General features: G+C 54.2%; 1 protein-coding gene across 2 annotated transcripts in view; it reads left to right on the top strand.

Annotated features, from left to right (window-relative positions):
- The window catches only part of MROH7 (maestro heat like repeat family member 7), a 59,010-nt gene extending 44,059 nt beyond the window's left edge, over nt 1-14,951 (top strand). For both annotated transcript variants that reach the window (XM_040470358.1, XM_040470359.1), the window contains exons 16-24: nt 809-946; nt 2,067-2,181; nt 5,547-5,687; nt 6,848-7,027; nt 7,621-7,776; nt 8,372-8,494; nt 11,828-11,930; nt 14,029-14,091; nt 14,626-14,951. In XM_040470358.1, coding sequence (XP_040326292.1) covers nt 809-946; nt 2,067-2,181; nt 5,547-5,687; nt 6,848-7,027; nt 7,621-7,776; nt 8,372-8,494; nt 11,828-11,930; nt 14,029-14,091; nt 14,626-14,870 — 1,264 coding nt within the window. In that variant the 3' untranslated portion in view covers nt 14,871-14,951. The remainder of the gene's footprint in view (nt 1-808; nt 947-2,066; nt 2,182-5,546; nt 5,688-6,847; nt 7,028-7,620; nt 7,777-8,371; nt 8,495-11,827; nt 11,931-14,028; nt 14,092-14,625) is intronic.
- Nucleotides 14,952-15,163: the final 212 nt, after the last annotated feature.

The raw sequence follows: 15,163 nt of genomic DNA on the forward strand, positions 1-15,163 counted from the left end.
TTGGCCCCCCCATCCCGCTGTAGGGTCAGGGGCAACACATGCTCCGCTTTGCTGGGAAAAGCTGAGAACCTTCCAGGGAGGTGACGCTCCCGGAGTGGGTGTTTCGGGGAGACAAAGGAGCCGCGCCACCATCCCCAGACTTCCTCTTAGGGTCGCCTCCCCCTTTTTGCAAAGCAGCACAGACCTCACTTGGGGGCTCCTAGCGCTGTATCTTTGGGAGGGGGGTGGGGAGGAAGGAGGAAGGGTAGCGGCATTTTTGTTAAAATTTGGAGGCTGTTGGAGGAAACGGTGGAAGCGTGGAGAGGCCGGACCAGGCCTGACGTGCCGCTGCGTCCGGGTCAGGGGAGGGGTCCTTCAGTGCCTCCAGGTTGGCGAATCACTCCTTACGTGCCCTGAGGGGGTGAAGGACTCGGGGCCAGCGCAGGTGACTGTACAAGTGAGCAGAGAGGACTGTCCTGCAGGGCGCTGCCCGGTCATGGGCGTGAAGGAGTGGGGACGAGTGAGGCAGGACCCCGGGGGCTCAGCTGGGGAGGCCTGGCCCCCACCTCTCCCTCTAGGGAAGAGGCTCAGGAGAAACGGGAAGATAAAGCAGCATTTCTGAAAGGAAGGAAGTTCTGCTTCTGTTTACTCTCTTTCTCAAAGCTAACAATCATTTTTAAAAAGCCTCTTTGTCTGGAGACACCAATTATCGCTATCTAACAATCAGCATGGCCGAGAGATGCGAGTCTGGCCAGATGGGAGCTGCTGGGAGGGAGTCCCGGCCTGTGGGAGCAGGTGGCGGGAGATCTCAGCCCCCTTGTCTTGGCAGCTGGGTGGTCAAAGTGGTGAAAACCCTGCTGCTGAGGATGGGCTGCTCATACGAGGTCACCTTTCTGGAGGACCAGGGCGGCTGGGAGCTCATGGGGCAGGCCGAGAACCACCACCGCGGAGTGTCCCTGCTGGCAAGGTGAGGCTGGGGCTCCCTGGGGCAGGGGGTGCAGGGAGGCAGAGACCCCAGCATCTTCACACACACGTGGCTTCGCGTCTGTCTCTGGGCCAGACCCTTCCCTCGGTCCATCACCTGTTTTCTGAATGGCGGGGTATCGCCTATCTTGGCGGGTGGATGCCACACACATGAATAATGGCACACGGTCCGTGGAGGCTGTGGCTATGACAGTGCCCGGCAGTTGTGGAGCACTTAGCATACTTACAAAGCACCTTTTCTCGCGGTCTTGGGACTTCGGTGCCCACGCTAATACAGAAATGGTGGGGTGGTCTAGTATTTCAGTGTCGGGCCTTGGCGTCGGTCTGCCTGCGTCTGAGTCCCAGCTCATCCCCTCCCCGCTGTGTGTCTCAGGGCAAGTTCCTTCCCCTCTCTGTGTCTCAGTGTGCCCATCAGTAGTGTGGAAATAGGAATAGGACCCATCGCCAGGGTTTGGGATGAGGGTTGAATAGAGTACTTTGAACAGCCCCTGGTAATGGCAAGAGCTCAACACAGGTTAGCTTTCGCGATCATTATGCTGACCAGTGGGCAGGGATTATCAACGCACATTTTGCAGAGCAGGATGCCAGGGTGCAGAGAGGGACAGTTAATGCACCAAAGGTCACACAGCTAGGAAGTGGCAACGCTGGGAGATGACCTCCTGATCCAGACCAGGCTCTTCCCTTGCAACCATACCCAGCCTCGCATAAGGTTGGGAAGGCGTACCTCGATTTTGGTGATGTGGCTCCTACAGTCTGTTCTTTAACCCTGCGCCCTGAGTGCCCAGGATGGTGCGGTCCCCGGGGGTCTCGTGATACAATTGCATTTATTGAGCACCTCCTGTGTTCTAGGCATCATGCAAAGGGCTGTATGCTCTGTGCTCTTGGGCGAGCTTTCTCACTCTGAGCCTCGGTTTCCCCATCTGTAAAACAAAGCAGTTAAACCAGGTGGCCTCTGAGAGCCTGTCGGGGTGGGAAATCCTGGGAACACAGGCCCCCAGGTGCCCCTGACTTGCCCAGAGTTTAGATTGCCAGGCCAGACCCCACCCAGCAGGCCCCCGGGGCTGGAGAGCCTGAGAGGACTGCTCGCCCCTCCTCACCCCCAGGGCCATGGTGCATTACTCCTGCCAGGAGCTCTGCCGCATCCTCTACCTGCTCATCCCGCTCCTGGAGAGAGGCGACGAGAAGCACAAGATCACTGCCACCGCCTTCTTCGTGGAGGTACCGAGGGGCAGCGGGCACCGGGTGAGGCTCCCCTGGGCCTCCCGGAGCACAGACCTCAGTTCACGTGACCAGTCATTTCTCCTGTGCAAACAGTACTTAACAACTGAGAGTTTCATGAGCATGATTGCTCTAGAATACAAAGGCCTCATAGAATTTCCCTTTGGTCCTCCTCTTTCCACCCCTTCACCCCATTCTACTCTCCCCAGACTCCCCTCATGCCCAGGCAACCCCAACCTTTGCTGGGCAGTGCCATGTGCTGGGCACCAGACCTGCAGGGTTGGAGGTACAAATATGAAATTGACTCTGCCTAGCCCTCAAGGAATTTTCAATGCGGTAGGGAAGCTGGAGGACACCGTAATTATAACATGGGGTGCCATGGAGTGACCTGTGCTATGATGGCGGAAGTCCAGGCTGTGGCGGAAGAAAGGAGACTGGAGGTGGTGGTGGTGGTGGGAGCATCAGGGAGGACTTCCTGGAGGAAGTAACATCTAAGCTGAGTTGAATGTGTGGAGGGTACCAGGGGGTGCTGGGGGAGGTGAATCAGGAGGTTGGTTAGGGTCAGATCCAGAAGAGGACACCCACCAACAATTATAGCTAACATTTGCTTACTTATTTGAGGATAGATGGTTTTATTTCTTTTTTTAATAGGTAACATTTATTGAGCACTTACTATCCTCCAGGCACGTTCTTAGTGTTTTACACATATATTTGATCCTCATGATAATCCTGTGGTGCAGATGCTATTTCATCCCCCAGTTTAGAAGGGGAAACTGAGGCACAGATTTAAGTTAAGTTTTCCGAGGCCACACAGCTCGTAAGTGGCAGATCCAGGATTCAAACCCAGACACAAACCCACTCTCTCACTCCCTCCCTCTCTTTAGTTTAAAAAAAATTGCGGTAAAATATACATAACATAAAAGTTACCCTTTTAGCCATGTTTCAGTGTAGATCCCAGGGGCATTAGGTGCAGTCACATTCTTGTGCAGCTGTCAGCACCGTCCACAGAACTGCTCGTCGTCCTTCCTAAATGCAGCCTCTGTCCAAGACTGAAACTGTATTCGTTAAACACTATGCTGCCGTTCTGCCTCCCCAGCCCCTGGCACCCAGCACTCTGCTCTCTGTCTATGAACTTGGCATTGTAGGTTTCACATAAGTGGAATCATACAATGTCCTTTTGTGTCTGGCTTTTTTCACTCAACCTTATGTCTTCAAGGTTCATCCATGTTGTTAAAGGGGCTCAGAATTTCATTCTTTTTTAAGGCTGAGTAATATTCCCTTGGGTGTATATACCACCCTTTGTCTATCCATTCATCTGTCGATGGGGCTCTAGGCTTACCCTTTCCTTAACATTCCCCTGGAGCACTGAACAGTGGCTCTCCACCCTGGGGCAAGTGTCCTCAGCCTGGTCCCGGCCTTCTCCTCCTCCCCAGAAGACGTGGGCTGCTCTCGGCCAGAGCCGGGCCCAACACGTTCACTGTGGCACCTTGATGTAGCTCACGTGTCCCTCCCCGGCTTCCCCAGCCACTTCTGCTGTGACTGTCTATGTGCGTGCTTGCTTCTTCCAATGGCAGGTGAACTCAGGGGAGCCGTGTGACCCTGGCAAGTCCCGGAACCCCCCCGTGCCTCGGCTTCCTCGCTTATAGTATGGGGATAATAAATTGCCCACCTCATAAGGTTTTGCTGAGGATTAAATGAGTTCACGTGAAGCTCTGAGAATAGTGCTTGCACCTGGGAAGCACCGTCTGTGAGTCAGCTGTATTACTGCTGTTATTATTATCATCACCATCATCCTCATCAATATGCTTCCCTGCATCTCTAGCGTGTAGCCCAGAACCTGGTACAGAGCAGGTCTGAGCATCAGTTGGGTGGATGGGTGGAGGGGTGGGTGGAGCCTTTCCTGCCTCCTCCCCCTCTGATCCACGGCCCTGCCCCTCTCCCCAGCTCTCTCTTTTCATCATACAGACACAGGGCCTCAATAGTCACAGTGGAGGTAAGGCCAGGGAACGGATGGGAGAAGCATTCCTGAGGCTGACCAGGCAGGGGGCTGCCGTGGGTGGGAGGGTGGTGGAGAGAAGAAGGAGATGAGGGTGATGCCCAGTTTAGGGTTGGAGAGTGGAGGGCGGTGGTGCTAACCCCTGCCACGGGAACAAAGGGGAAGGGTAGTTCTAAGGAGGAAAGGAACCGAATTTCGTGTTGGACCTGAACTCATGCACCGAAAGTGTGCTCTAAGCACATACTCTACCCCAGAGCTTGTGTTAGGTAACAGGGACCCAAGGAGAGGCACTCAGTTTGTGTTCTCAAGGAAGCTCCAGAGGGCAGAGGGGTGGCAGGAGGCAGACGCATAAGTAGATAGGGGCACTGGGGTTTCCCTGTTCAGGGCTCCCAGAGAAGGGGGCAGTCCACCCAGACGAGGCCTGGGCACATTGTCAACCATGGCTTTGAGGGGGAGCCGAGTTTTAGACGGAGCCATGCAAGGTGCTTGAGTGGAAATGGGCGCCCTTGCAGAGGGGCATCCTGCCAGCACAGAAAGGACAAAAAGCCTGGGTCCTTCCACAGACAACGGACAGCTTAGTTAGCAGCTGGTTGGCGGTCAGAGTGTGAGGATGGGCATGGCGTGAATGAGGCCCCGGGGCAAGTAGGGCCCGATGGTGAAAGTCAGTGGGGGGCACAGGGGCTCTGAGCTGGAGAGTGACACGTTCAGCCTCTGGCAAACTGTTTTCCAAGTCAGGAGCTCTGGATGGCACCATAGACTAGAGACGGTGCCTTGAGTGTGATATGCCTAGGGCTGGCAGTTAAAATCCTGAGCTGAGGGGCTCACTGAGGACGGTGGGCAGAGGGAAGCCAGGCAGAGAGGACAGAGTCTGGCGTCACCAACACTGATGGCTGGGTGGGGACAGGAGCCAGTGGCTGGTACTAACTAGACCAGCACTGTCCAATATGATAGCCACCAGCCACATTGGGGCCTAGTCAGCCCCTGAAATGTGTCTGTCTGAATCGAAATGTGTTGTGAGTTTGAAATTGACACCGCATTTCAGACTTGATTCAAAAAAGTCTTAGAGACTAAAATATGTCAATAATCTCTTTATTGATTACATGCTGAAATGATAAGACTTTGGGTATATTGGGTCAAATAAGATGTATTACTAAAATTGACTGCATCGATTTCTCCTTTGCTTTTTTAATGCGGCTTCTAGAAAATTTAAATTTACGCACGTGGCTTGCTTCGGACAGCGCTGACCAGATAGCAATCGTTCATGCCCCACACTTAGCCCCTGGTCATCCAGGGTGTACTCCCCGTGCGTGGGGAGACGGATGGCTGCACTGGCCCTCGGCCCAGGGAGTAATTACCATCACCCCTGCAGCTTCTCCAGATGGAACAGGTGCGGCGGATCCCTGAGGAGTACTCTCTGGGGAGGATGGCTGAAGGCCTGAACCACCAGGACCCCATCATGAAGGTGCTGTCCATCCGAGGCCTGATCATCCTGGCCCGCAGGACTGAGAAGGTGAGCAGAGGACAGAGGAGAGCTCGGCCAGCCAGGCCCCGAGCTCAGGGAAGGGTGGAGCTTGGCCATCACGGACTCTCAGATGCTGGAACCCATTTCTGCCCCTGCCTCAGTTGCCCCATCTGTAAAGTGGGTAGATAGCCTTTAAAGATTCCCCATACATTTTATTCTTTCTGAAATAGTTTCCTTTTAAAAAAATGTTCACTTATTTATTTATTTTTGAGAGAGAGGGCACGTGAGTAGGCGGGGCACAGAGACGGAGAGAGGGAGAGAGAGAATCCCAAGCAGGCTCCTCGCTGTTAGCACGGAGCCCGATGGTGGGGCTCGATCCCATGAACTTAGAGGCCATGACCTGAGCTGAAATCAAGAGTCAGATTCTGAATCGACTGAGCCACTCAGGCACCCCTGAAATCGTTTCTAATCCAGATTTTTCACAATGACCCTGAAGGGAGTGTGTATAGGAGGGGTTGGGGATGACAGTAATCATTCTCGTTTTACAAATTAGGAAACTGAGTCCCAGATTGTTGGTGCATCTTAGCATTTTTTAAAGAAATGTTGGTTCATTTTTGGCAGAGAGAGAGAGAAAGAGGGTGTTCACACATAAGCACAAGTGCGGGAGGGGCAGAGAGAGAGAGAGAGGAAGAGAGGGAGACACAGAATCCAAAGCAGACTCTGGGCTCCCAGCTGTCAGCACAGAGCCCGACACAGGGCTCGAACTCACGAACCAGGAGATCGTGACCTGAGCAGAACTCGGATGCTCAACCGACTGAGGCCCCCCCCCCCCCCCCCGGCGCCCCCATCTTAGCATTTTAAAAAGTGCTTTGTTTTCTTCTGCCTGGTGCCGTTGCAGCTCAGGGTCTAGAGGGCCGAAGGGACAGGATGTAGACTGCAAGCTAACTAGCAACACAGGCCATCTACCTAGTGCCAACAAGGGGGTGGCCACAAAGGGCCTCAGGTCTCCAGGAAGGAGTGAGTGAGGACACAGAGGACTTTGGGGACGGGAAGAGCTTGAGTGAGGGCATTCCAGGCCGGTGGGATGGCATAACCAAAAACCTGGAGGGGTATCGTCTCCACCAAGTTTATCTCAGTGAATCAGAGGCTGGGGCTCTCACCTGTCAGCCCAGGTAGGATCCCCCATCCCAGATGGTCCTGCCCCACAGACTGCCAAGGTCCAGGCCCTCCTGCCCTCTATGGTGAAGGGCCTGAAGAGTATGGACGGGCTGCTGGTGGTGGAGGCGGCCCACAACCTCAAGACCATCTTCAGGGGGCAGGACCGGAAGCTGATGGACAGTTCGGTCTATGTGGAGATGCTTCAGGTCCTGCTCCCACACTTCAGTGATGTAAGGGATCCCACGGGGGTGGAGGGTGAGAGGGTTGGGGGGGGCTCTTTACTAGTCTGGGGGATGCAGTAGCTGCCACGGCCTTCTGGGGGCAGGGCAGACCGGAGTCAGCCCAGGGGGAGGGGCCCCTCGTTCCAACTGGCACACTGTTTGTGAGTGGTTTGCATGGAGAAAGTTCCTTCTCTAATTGGTTCCCACAGGGAGAGCTCTTTTGTAATGAAGCCTCCCCAGACATGTGCCTCCTTGCAATTGGCCCACCTCGCGAGGGCGCATTTTTTAATTGGTTCCAGCAGAGGGGGACGTTCTTTTCCACTTGGCACTAAGGCACCTTTTAGGTTAGTGGGGGGCCCTGGCTGGGGAGAGAGGGCAGAACTCTGGACCTAGGCTCCAGTGAGGGGGATGCTGGCCCCAGATCAGCCCCACCAGGTGGCCTCTGCTTTTCTCCGTCCATCTCCGTGCTTCTTGTGCCTGGAGGCCCCCCCCCCCCCCACCCAGAGTGAGTGGAAGGAAGGCTGATGCCTCCGCGTGGGGCTCAGAGGCCCAGGCAGCCTCTGGGAGGAGGGAGCACGCCTGAGCTTCCGGGTCTGCCCCAGTCACGACAGGACGTACGCTCCTCCTGCATCAGCCTGTACGGCAAGGTGGTCCAGAAGCTGCGGTCGCCTCGCACCCCAGCCGTAGAGGAGCAGCTGATGGGCACCTTGGTGCCCCTGCTGCTGACCATGCAAGACGGCGATGCCAAGGTGAGCCAGGTGAGTGTGCGTAGGCCCTGGGCCCTGCAGCCAATCCTCCCGTTAGGGAAACCAGGCCAGAGTCGCTAACCATCTGTCTTGGACAAGCCTGTTTCCCAAAGGCACCGTGGTGGAAGTCCTCCTCAAAAGGAACAACTGCACTTGTGCATTTCAGAGTGTTGTTTTTTTTTTAATTTTTTATTGATTAAAAAAATTTTTTTTGAGTTTATTTATTTGAGAGAGAGAGAGAGAGAGAGAGAGAGAGAGAGACAGAGACAGAGAGCATGAGTGGGGGAGGGGCAGAGAGAGAGGAAGACACAGCATCCGAGGCACCTTTTAGGTTAGTGGGGGGCCTTGGCTGGGGAGGGCTCTGGCTGGCTCCAGGCTCTGAGCTGTCAGCACAGATGCGGGGCTTGAACCCACAAACCACGAGGTCATGACCTGAGCTGAAGTCAGCCGCTTAGCCCACTGAGCCACCCAGGCGCCTCAGGCACTTGTGCATTTCAAACAGGCTTTGATTTTCCAAAAGTCAGTTTCACAAAACTGTTTTTCTGGAGTATGTTCTGGCTGTCGTGGAGTTCCCCAGCGCTGGCATTGTCCTCCTCTTGGTCCCCAGAAATGTGTGAAGACCCTGTTCCGCTGTTCCTGCTTCATGGCCTGGGAACTGCCAAAAAGAGCTTATAGCCGGAAGTCGTGGGACAACCAGCAGCAGACGGTGGCCAAAATTTGCAAGTACCTTGTGAGTGCTTTCGAGACTGAGTGGTTCCTGATGAGTGTGCTGGAGGGGGCCAACTCTTCCCTTTTCTCTTCCTTCTGTTCGCCCAAGCATCCTGCCTGGCAATTCCACGACCGCCCACAAGTTGTCGGCTTCTGAACGTGCATCTGTATTTCTGGCTTCTCGCTTCTAGTGTCCCTCTCCGGTGGCTTACCGGACACCTCCCTGGTGAACCACACGCACTTCAAGCTCAGCAGGCCTCTCTGAGCTTATGGCCTTCCTTCCCATTTCAATTCTGTTCCGTCCCTCTGGATCCCCAAAGTAGACACCTAGAATTATCCTCGACTCCATATCCGTCACCTTCCACATTTGACCAGTCTTTAATATCCTAAATATCTCTGCATCTGGTTTTCCCCTCCCCATCCCCACTGTCCTTGCCCTTAGTTCAAGACACAGATGTCTCCCAGCTGGGCTCTGGATCCAGCCATCGCCTGGCTCTTTCAGCCTTGAATCTCATCTCTTCTGATCCCATCCCCACTCGGGCCACCAGAGCGGTCTGGTTCAAACACGAGTCTGTCTGTATTATACCCCTGCTTTGAGAGCTTCAGCGGCTCCCTTTTCTGCATCAGCAATTGCCAGGGTGTATTCTCTGTGACACATTCCCACGAGAAATACCCCCGAGGGGACAAAAGAGGTTCTAAGATAAGTTTGGGAAACACTACCTTGTCATCTTCCTCTTGGAGGGTTGTCGTGTCATCAGGTCATTAAAGGCTCTGAGATGTTCGGTGCTGAGATTTTTCATGGTTGTTGAATCCGTGGATTCCCCAAGTTATTTATTTATTTGTTTTATTTATTAATTTATTTGTTTAAGGTCCTCTGCCCCACATGGAGCTTGAACTCACAACTCTGAGATCAAGAGTTGGCTGCTCTACTGACTGAGCCACCCAGGCACCCCTTCCCAAACTTATTTAACCACAGAACCCCCTTTCTAGGTAACACCTGACGGCATCCTGAATTAGGAGCAGGCCACAAACACCCAGTAGAACGGTAGAACGCGTCCTGCAGGATGCAGCCCTGTCCCTCCTCATAACATTTGGGAAGCTTTGCCATCTAGTCCCATCTACCTCCCCTGTTGTCACAGGCCAGGCTCCCCAGGACGCAGACTCAGAGACAGAGATTAGCACGCAGGAGGTTTATTAGGGTGCACCCTTGGGTTCAACACCTGCGGAAGGGAGGGCAGGGGGCAGGAGGAGAGGTCAAGCTGGTCAAGCTGCAGCGTAGCTTTGGGGGAGATCTCAGCCAACACTGCAGTGAGATTCCCCAAACTGGGGCCAGGGGTCAGGGCTCTACACCCCTGTGTCCGTTTGTTACTGGAAGCCAGCACCCTGGGAAGGGACGTGACCTTGGGCCAGCAGTTCTCTTCTGCGGAGGCGTTGTTGGGGCAATAAATGCTTCACACCAATGTGGGCGGGGCAGGCCAGCACCCTCCACACCACTCTAGTGAAACGTGCAGAGTAACAGATTCCAGGATTACGAAAAGGGCTGGATACGACCCTTATCGGTAATATTCAAAGCCTCCATGATGCAGTGCCTGATATTATTACTATCATTTCCCAGAAGGAAAAAGAGGTCTGGAGGAGGCGTTTGGCCAGGGTGCTGGTTCAGATACCTACAGCGACCAGAGAATGAGCATGCGCAGGAGTGGTGGGGGCTGGGGGCAACCCGGAGGGCCCGGGCCCTCTTGAAAGCACGAGTGGGTGCTCCGCTTCACTGTGCAGGCCGTTCTTGCCAGGTCCTCCGGCTTCACGAGAAAAGCTAGAAGCCCAGATTTTTATAAGACATTAATTAGCCATCAATTTAGCTTGTTTAAAACACTGCTGGTCACTGTTCTGCCAATGACTGTGGTTTGTGGCTTGTGACCTCTGTGTTAGACCCCTCTGGATTCTGTTTTGTTTTGTTCGTAGATTTTATTTATTTATTTATTTATTTATTTATTTATTTATTTATTTAATGGCGGGGGGCGGAGAGAGAGGGACAGAGAGAATCTTTAGCAGGCTCTGCGCTCAGTGCGGAGCCTAAAGCAGGGCTCGATCCCACGACCCTGGGATCGTGACCTGAGCTGAAATCAAGAGTCAGACGCTCAACCAACCGAGCCACCCAGGCTCCTCTAGATTCTGTTTTTGTTCTTTCAGCATCAACAGCGTCGCTCGTGTGAAGGTCAACTTCTAGCCCTAGCTTTGAGAAAGGACCAGTAACCCATTCATTCATTCATTCATTCATCCATTCATCCAATGCTTTCTGGGATCTATGCCACACCAACCTTTGTCCAGGGTGCTGAGGACCCTGAGCTGAGTGAGCTGGCCCCTTCTCTTGAGGGAACTCTGGACCCAGTGGGGGAGACATTGATATAAATAATTACAGCACGCTGTCATAGGTTGCAGAAGCTTGAAGAGTGGCGAGAGCAGCTCTGTCTGAGGGTTGTGGAAGGCTTCAGGGAGGAGGTGGCTCCTGAGATGAGCCTCAAGGGATGAGAAAGATGCATGAGATGAAGAAGAGAGGGAAGGGCACTCCAATCAGGAGCAACTGCTAGTACCAGGCACAGATCCGGGGACAGCAGGGGCACTGAAGCAGAGTGTGCATAGCCGGGGGAGGGGGCGGTGGTGGAAACTGAGGCAGAGGAGCATGATCACGAAGGCTTTGATGCCAGGCCCAGAGCAGACTGTCAACAGGAGAGTAATCATATTAGATTTTTCTTCATGTTTCTCAGCAGCCCCTTAGCAGGATGCCTGCCCCCCATGCCCCCTAGTTTCTACTTGATCGAACTCGTCCTGAACACCACCCTCAGACTATTTTGCCCAAAACATTGCTTTGTCATTGCTCTATCAAGAATAGATGTTGGCTTCCTATTTTCTAATGCATAGGTAAGTCTTATTCCTGTCCGGCTTTAAGACCTTCCTAACTCTCCAGTTTATTCTTCACTGCTCTGTAACTCGAATCCTTCACGCTGATCAGACCTGTCTTTTTATCTATCATGTCCCTTGCATGCCGTGTCCATTCTCACTAGGCTGGACTTTTATCTTTAGAACTTTCCTTTGAGCTGTAGCAGGGGGTGGACTGGAAGAGGATATACCCAAGGCAGGAAGACCATGGAAACGATCATTGCAGTCTGTTAAGAACAGATGAGGCCCGGTCTCTGGGGGTCTCAGACAGAGGCCAGGATGGTGGCAGAGACATTTAGGAGGCAAGCTTCCAGGGCTTGGCTGCCTGATAGGGTCACCATCCCTAGCTTTGGGAGGACTGGATGGGTAATTAGTGCCTCTGAGGCCCCAGCACTCTTGGGCTTTCTCTTCGTCCCAGGTGACTACCCACCAAGACAGCGCCTTCACATTCCTCAGCCAGAGCCTGGAGTATGCCAAGAATCCCCGGGCCTCCCTCCGGAAGTCCTCAGTCATGTTCATAGGTAACCTGGCAGGGCTAGACTTGCACCTGGGGTGCTGCCTGCCCTCTATTTTGCTTCCTCCCCTTGGAAGGAAGCCACCAGCCCTCCTGGCACCTGGGAAATGCCTCTCCTTGTGTGCAAACCTTGGCCAGCAGATGGTCATGGTGCGAATTAGAAAGGTGTTTCTTCCTCTAGATCCCTGCTTGGGAAGTGGGCCACAGGGTGGATCCGGCCTGGAGTCCTTGTGCAGGTCACAACCTTGGCAACTGCACAGCGGAACTGCTGTTTCCCCCCTCCCTTCCCCAGTACAGCACGGGTCCGGGCCCGGCAGGAGCCTACCATTGACTGTGGCAAGAGAGGCGAAGCTGTGCGGTAGAAAGTGTGAAGTAGAATCTCAGCTCCATGATCCCCTTTCTGTGTGACCCCAACTGAGTCATCTACTCCCACGGAGCCTCAGTTTCCTCACCTGTAAAATGGGGATTAACTCCTGTTTCACAGATTAGATGAGAATATTTTTTAATAATGTGAAGACTGGCTAGTCACGGTGCTCCCTCAACATCAGCTCACTCTTCACTTCCCCGAAACAACTCGATTCCCCTCATTCAGAATCCCCTTCAGACCCTTCCGATGGCAGGTGGGAATGTCTCCTCCCAGCCACGCCCCTCCCCTCCCTCAAATATCCACACACTCCTTCACCAGGACCAAGAGACCCTGGTGCATAGGAGCTTGGACAGGATGATGTTCCCAGCCCTCACTTTGCAACATTTCTTTTAGTTCTTTCCCCCAAGTCACTTGTGGTTTTCATCCGTCCAGTCGTCCATGCACCCATTCACTGGCTCACTTAGCAAACGTTGTATGATGCGCCCCTCTGCATCAGGTACCATCCAGGCTTAGTCTAGAGAAACAGAGAACCCTTCTGGAGGCGATGTGGATGGCAGGGATGGGGGTGTGCCGTGAACCTGCTCTGTGCAGGGACAGAGGAGCCAAGCCCAGGACTGGGGGCATCCCTCAGAACGTGGGGGCCTGCTCCGAGGCAGCTTCTCACACAGAGTGACATTATTTGCCAGATGCTGACTTCCCTAACTCTTGCTCCAAATTAACCACATCTAAAAGTGTTGGTGTTCAACAGCCTCAGGGGTGTTCTCTGTGCCAGGGCTCTGTGCTGGGGAACCAAAGCAGGGTAGAGGCTGCATCTGCCGCAGACGACCTCTGGCCTGGTACAGGGGTCCCTAACTTCTTGCGGGTTTGGGAAACCCTGAAAAAAGTTATGAACACTTGCCCCTAGAAAAAATGCATTCACACGTACAATTGTGCGTGTGATTTAAGATCCTCAGAGACCGCCCTTCCCACTTCCCCACCCCGAGCGGATCTAAGCTTGAGACCCCTGGTCTGGTGGGCGATATTCATGAGTCACAAAATTCATCACAGTGTGTGCAGATGAGAGAAACTCAGATACTCTGGGAGCCCAGAGAGGCACGTAACCTAGCGTGGGCGCAGGGTCAGGAAGGATTTCCTGGAGAAGTAACCATGTTAAGCTGAATATTCAGTGATAAATAGGAATGAGCCAGGCAGGGAAATGTGGGGCGGGCCCAACAAGAGGTGAGAGGTACAGCCTGACCCATTCGAGGACCTGCAGGTACTCTGGGGACCAGGCATGTAGGCTGGGAGCCGGGGAGGGCTGAACAACGTGGCTGAGGAGCGGGGTCTCATTCCCTCCACGACCCCACACCTGCCTGAAAGGGGTGCAAGGCGCTCTGTGTCCTTTACATTATTACCACTCAAGCACCCCGGGGAAGGGGCCAGCTGAGGCAGCAACCTCCCTGAGTCTCAGGTGAGGACACTAAGGGCCAACCTGGGTAAGGGACCACCTAGGGCCACACTGTCAGCATCAGCTCTAGCCCAGATCCTGTCCCTGTCCCGGTGCCATTCCTGCCCTCCAGACCTGCTGTCTCTCCCAGGACTCCTCTTGGGGAATCTGTTCCAGGGTCAAAATGAAGTTCTCTGTTTATGTCCTCCTTTGTGGGACTCAAGGAGGGCAGGAGAGCTTCAGGAGGTCTGGTCTGAGGGCGGGGGCCCTTGTCAGGAGTTGGATGCACTCACCTCTTGGCTTACACTCAAGGGTCCCTGGTCCCCTGCATGGAGAGCATGATGACAGAAGACCGGCTGAATGAAGTTAAAGCGGGTAAGTCCTGCCCTGCGTCTTTGAGATCTCGGGGGCCAGGGAGAGAATGAGTGGGCTCGCAGTGGGTGACAGAAAACAGAAGGACTAGGTCCCAAAGCAGGGGGCATCAGCTCAGTCCAGCTGTGCTAGTCTTCATCCCTGGCGAGCAGTGTTAAGTACCACGGGGTCACCAGGACACGGAACACACAGCCCCACCCTAGGGGAGTTTACAGTCTAGGAACCCCGGCTAGAAAACAAGCCCCAAACCATTTAGTACAGAGCAAGTGGTTCAGGCTCTTCATGGGGGCGGGTTAATTTTGTAACTGGGGAAACTGATGAGGTTGGGGCAATCCAGGAAGGCTTCCTGAAGGAGGCAGATTTTAATTCAGGCTTCGAAAGGCAGGCACAGTTTGAAAGGCTGGGAGGAAGATGAAATGAAGGGATGTTAAACAAAATCCTAAGCCGAGACACGGGGGTGAGAAGGGAGGATCCGCTTTGAGACCTTTGTGGGGGACCTGGTCTTAACAAGCGGCCTTTCTCCTCCCCCTGACCCAGCTCTGGAAAACCTGAGACACGACCCAGAAGCATCAGTGTGCATCTACGCGGCCCAGGCCCAGGACCACATCCTAGCCAGCTGCTGCTGGAACTCCTGGCCGCTGCCACACGGGGACTCGTGGGTGTGCGACCCAGCCACCACGCACCGCTGGAGCCCTAGCTGCAAGAGCCTGCCCGCTTCTCACCAGCGGTGCTCCTGGATCGTGCAGGCACTGGGCTCCTGGAAGATGGCCTTGAAGCAGTGATGTGCCTGAGCCCCCGGCCCTCCCCAGAGGCGGCCGCGGCCACAGCCATGCCCACTATAAATGCCACGTGGCTTACCTCTCCCCCTGCGTGTTTCCTCCTGGAAGACGCCCCGTGCCCTGGGGCAGCCATTGCTCCATGTGGCACATTTGTGAGATGAGCGTGGCCTTCATTGAAGACTCAAGGCCATGGAAAAAGTCCACCTTGTGCCTCGATGTCCCCTCCCCCACAGAGAGGGAGGAAGAACAACAGGAGATGATGATTGGGGTGCCTTTAGGGGAAGGAAAAGGACAGA

The sequence above is a fragment of the Herpailurus yagouaroundi genome, unplaced genomic scaffold, assembly GCF_014898765.1.
Source record: "Herpailurus yagouaroundi ecotype Mexico unplaced genomic scaffold, PumYag 77, whole genome shotgun sequence".
Classification (NCBI taxonomy): domain Eukaryota; kingdom Metazoa; phylum Chordata; class Mammalia; order Carnivora; family Felidae; genus Herpailurus; species Herpailurus yagouaroundi.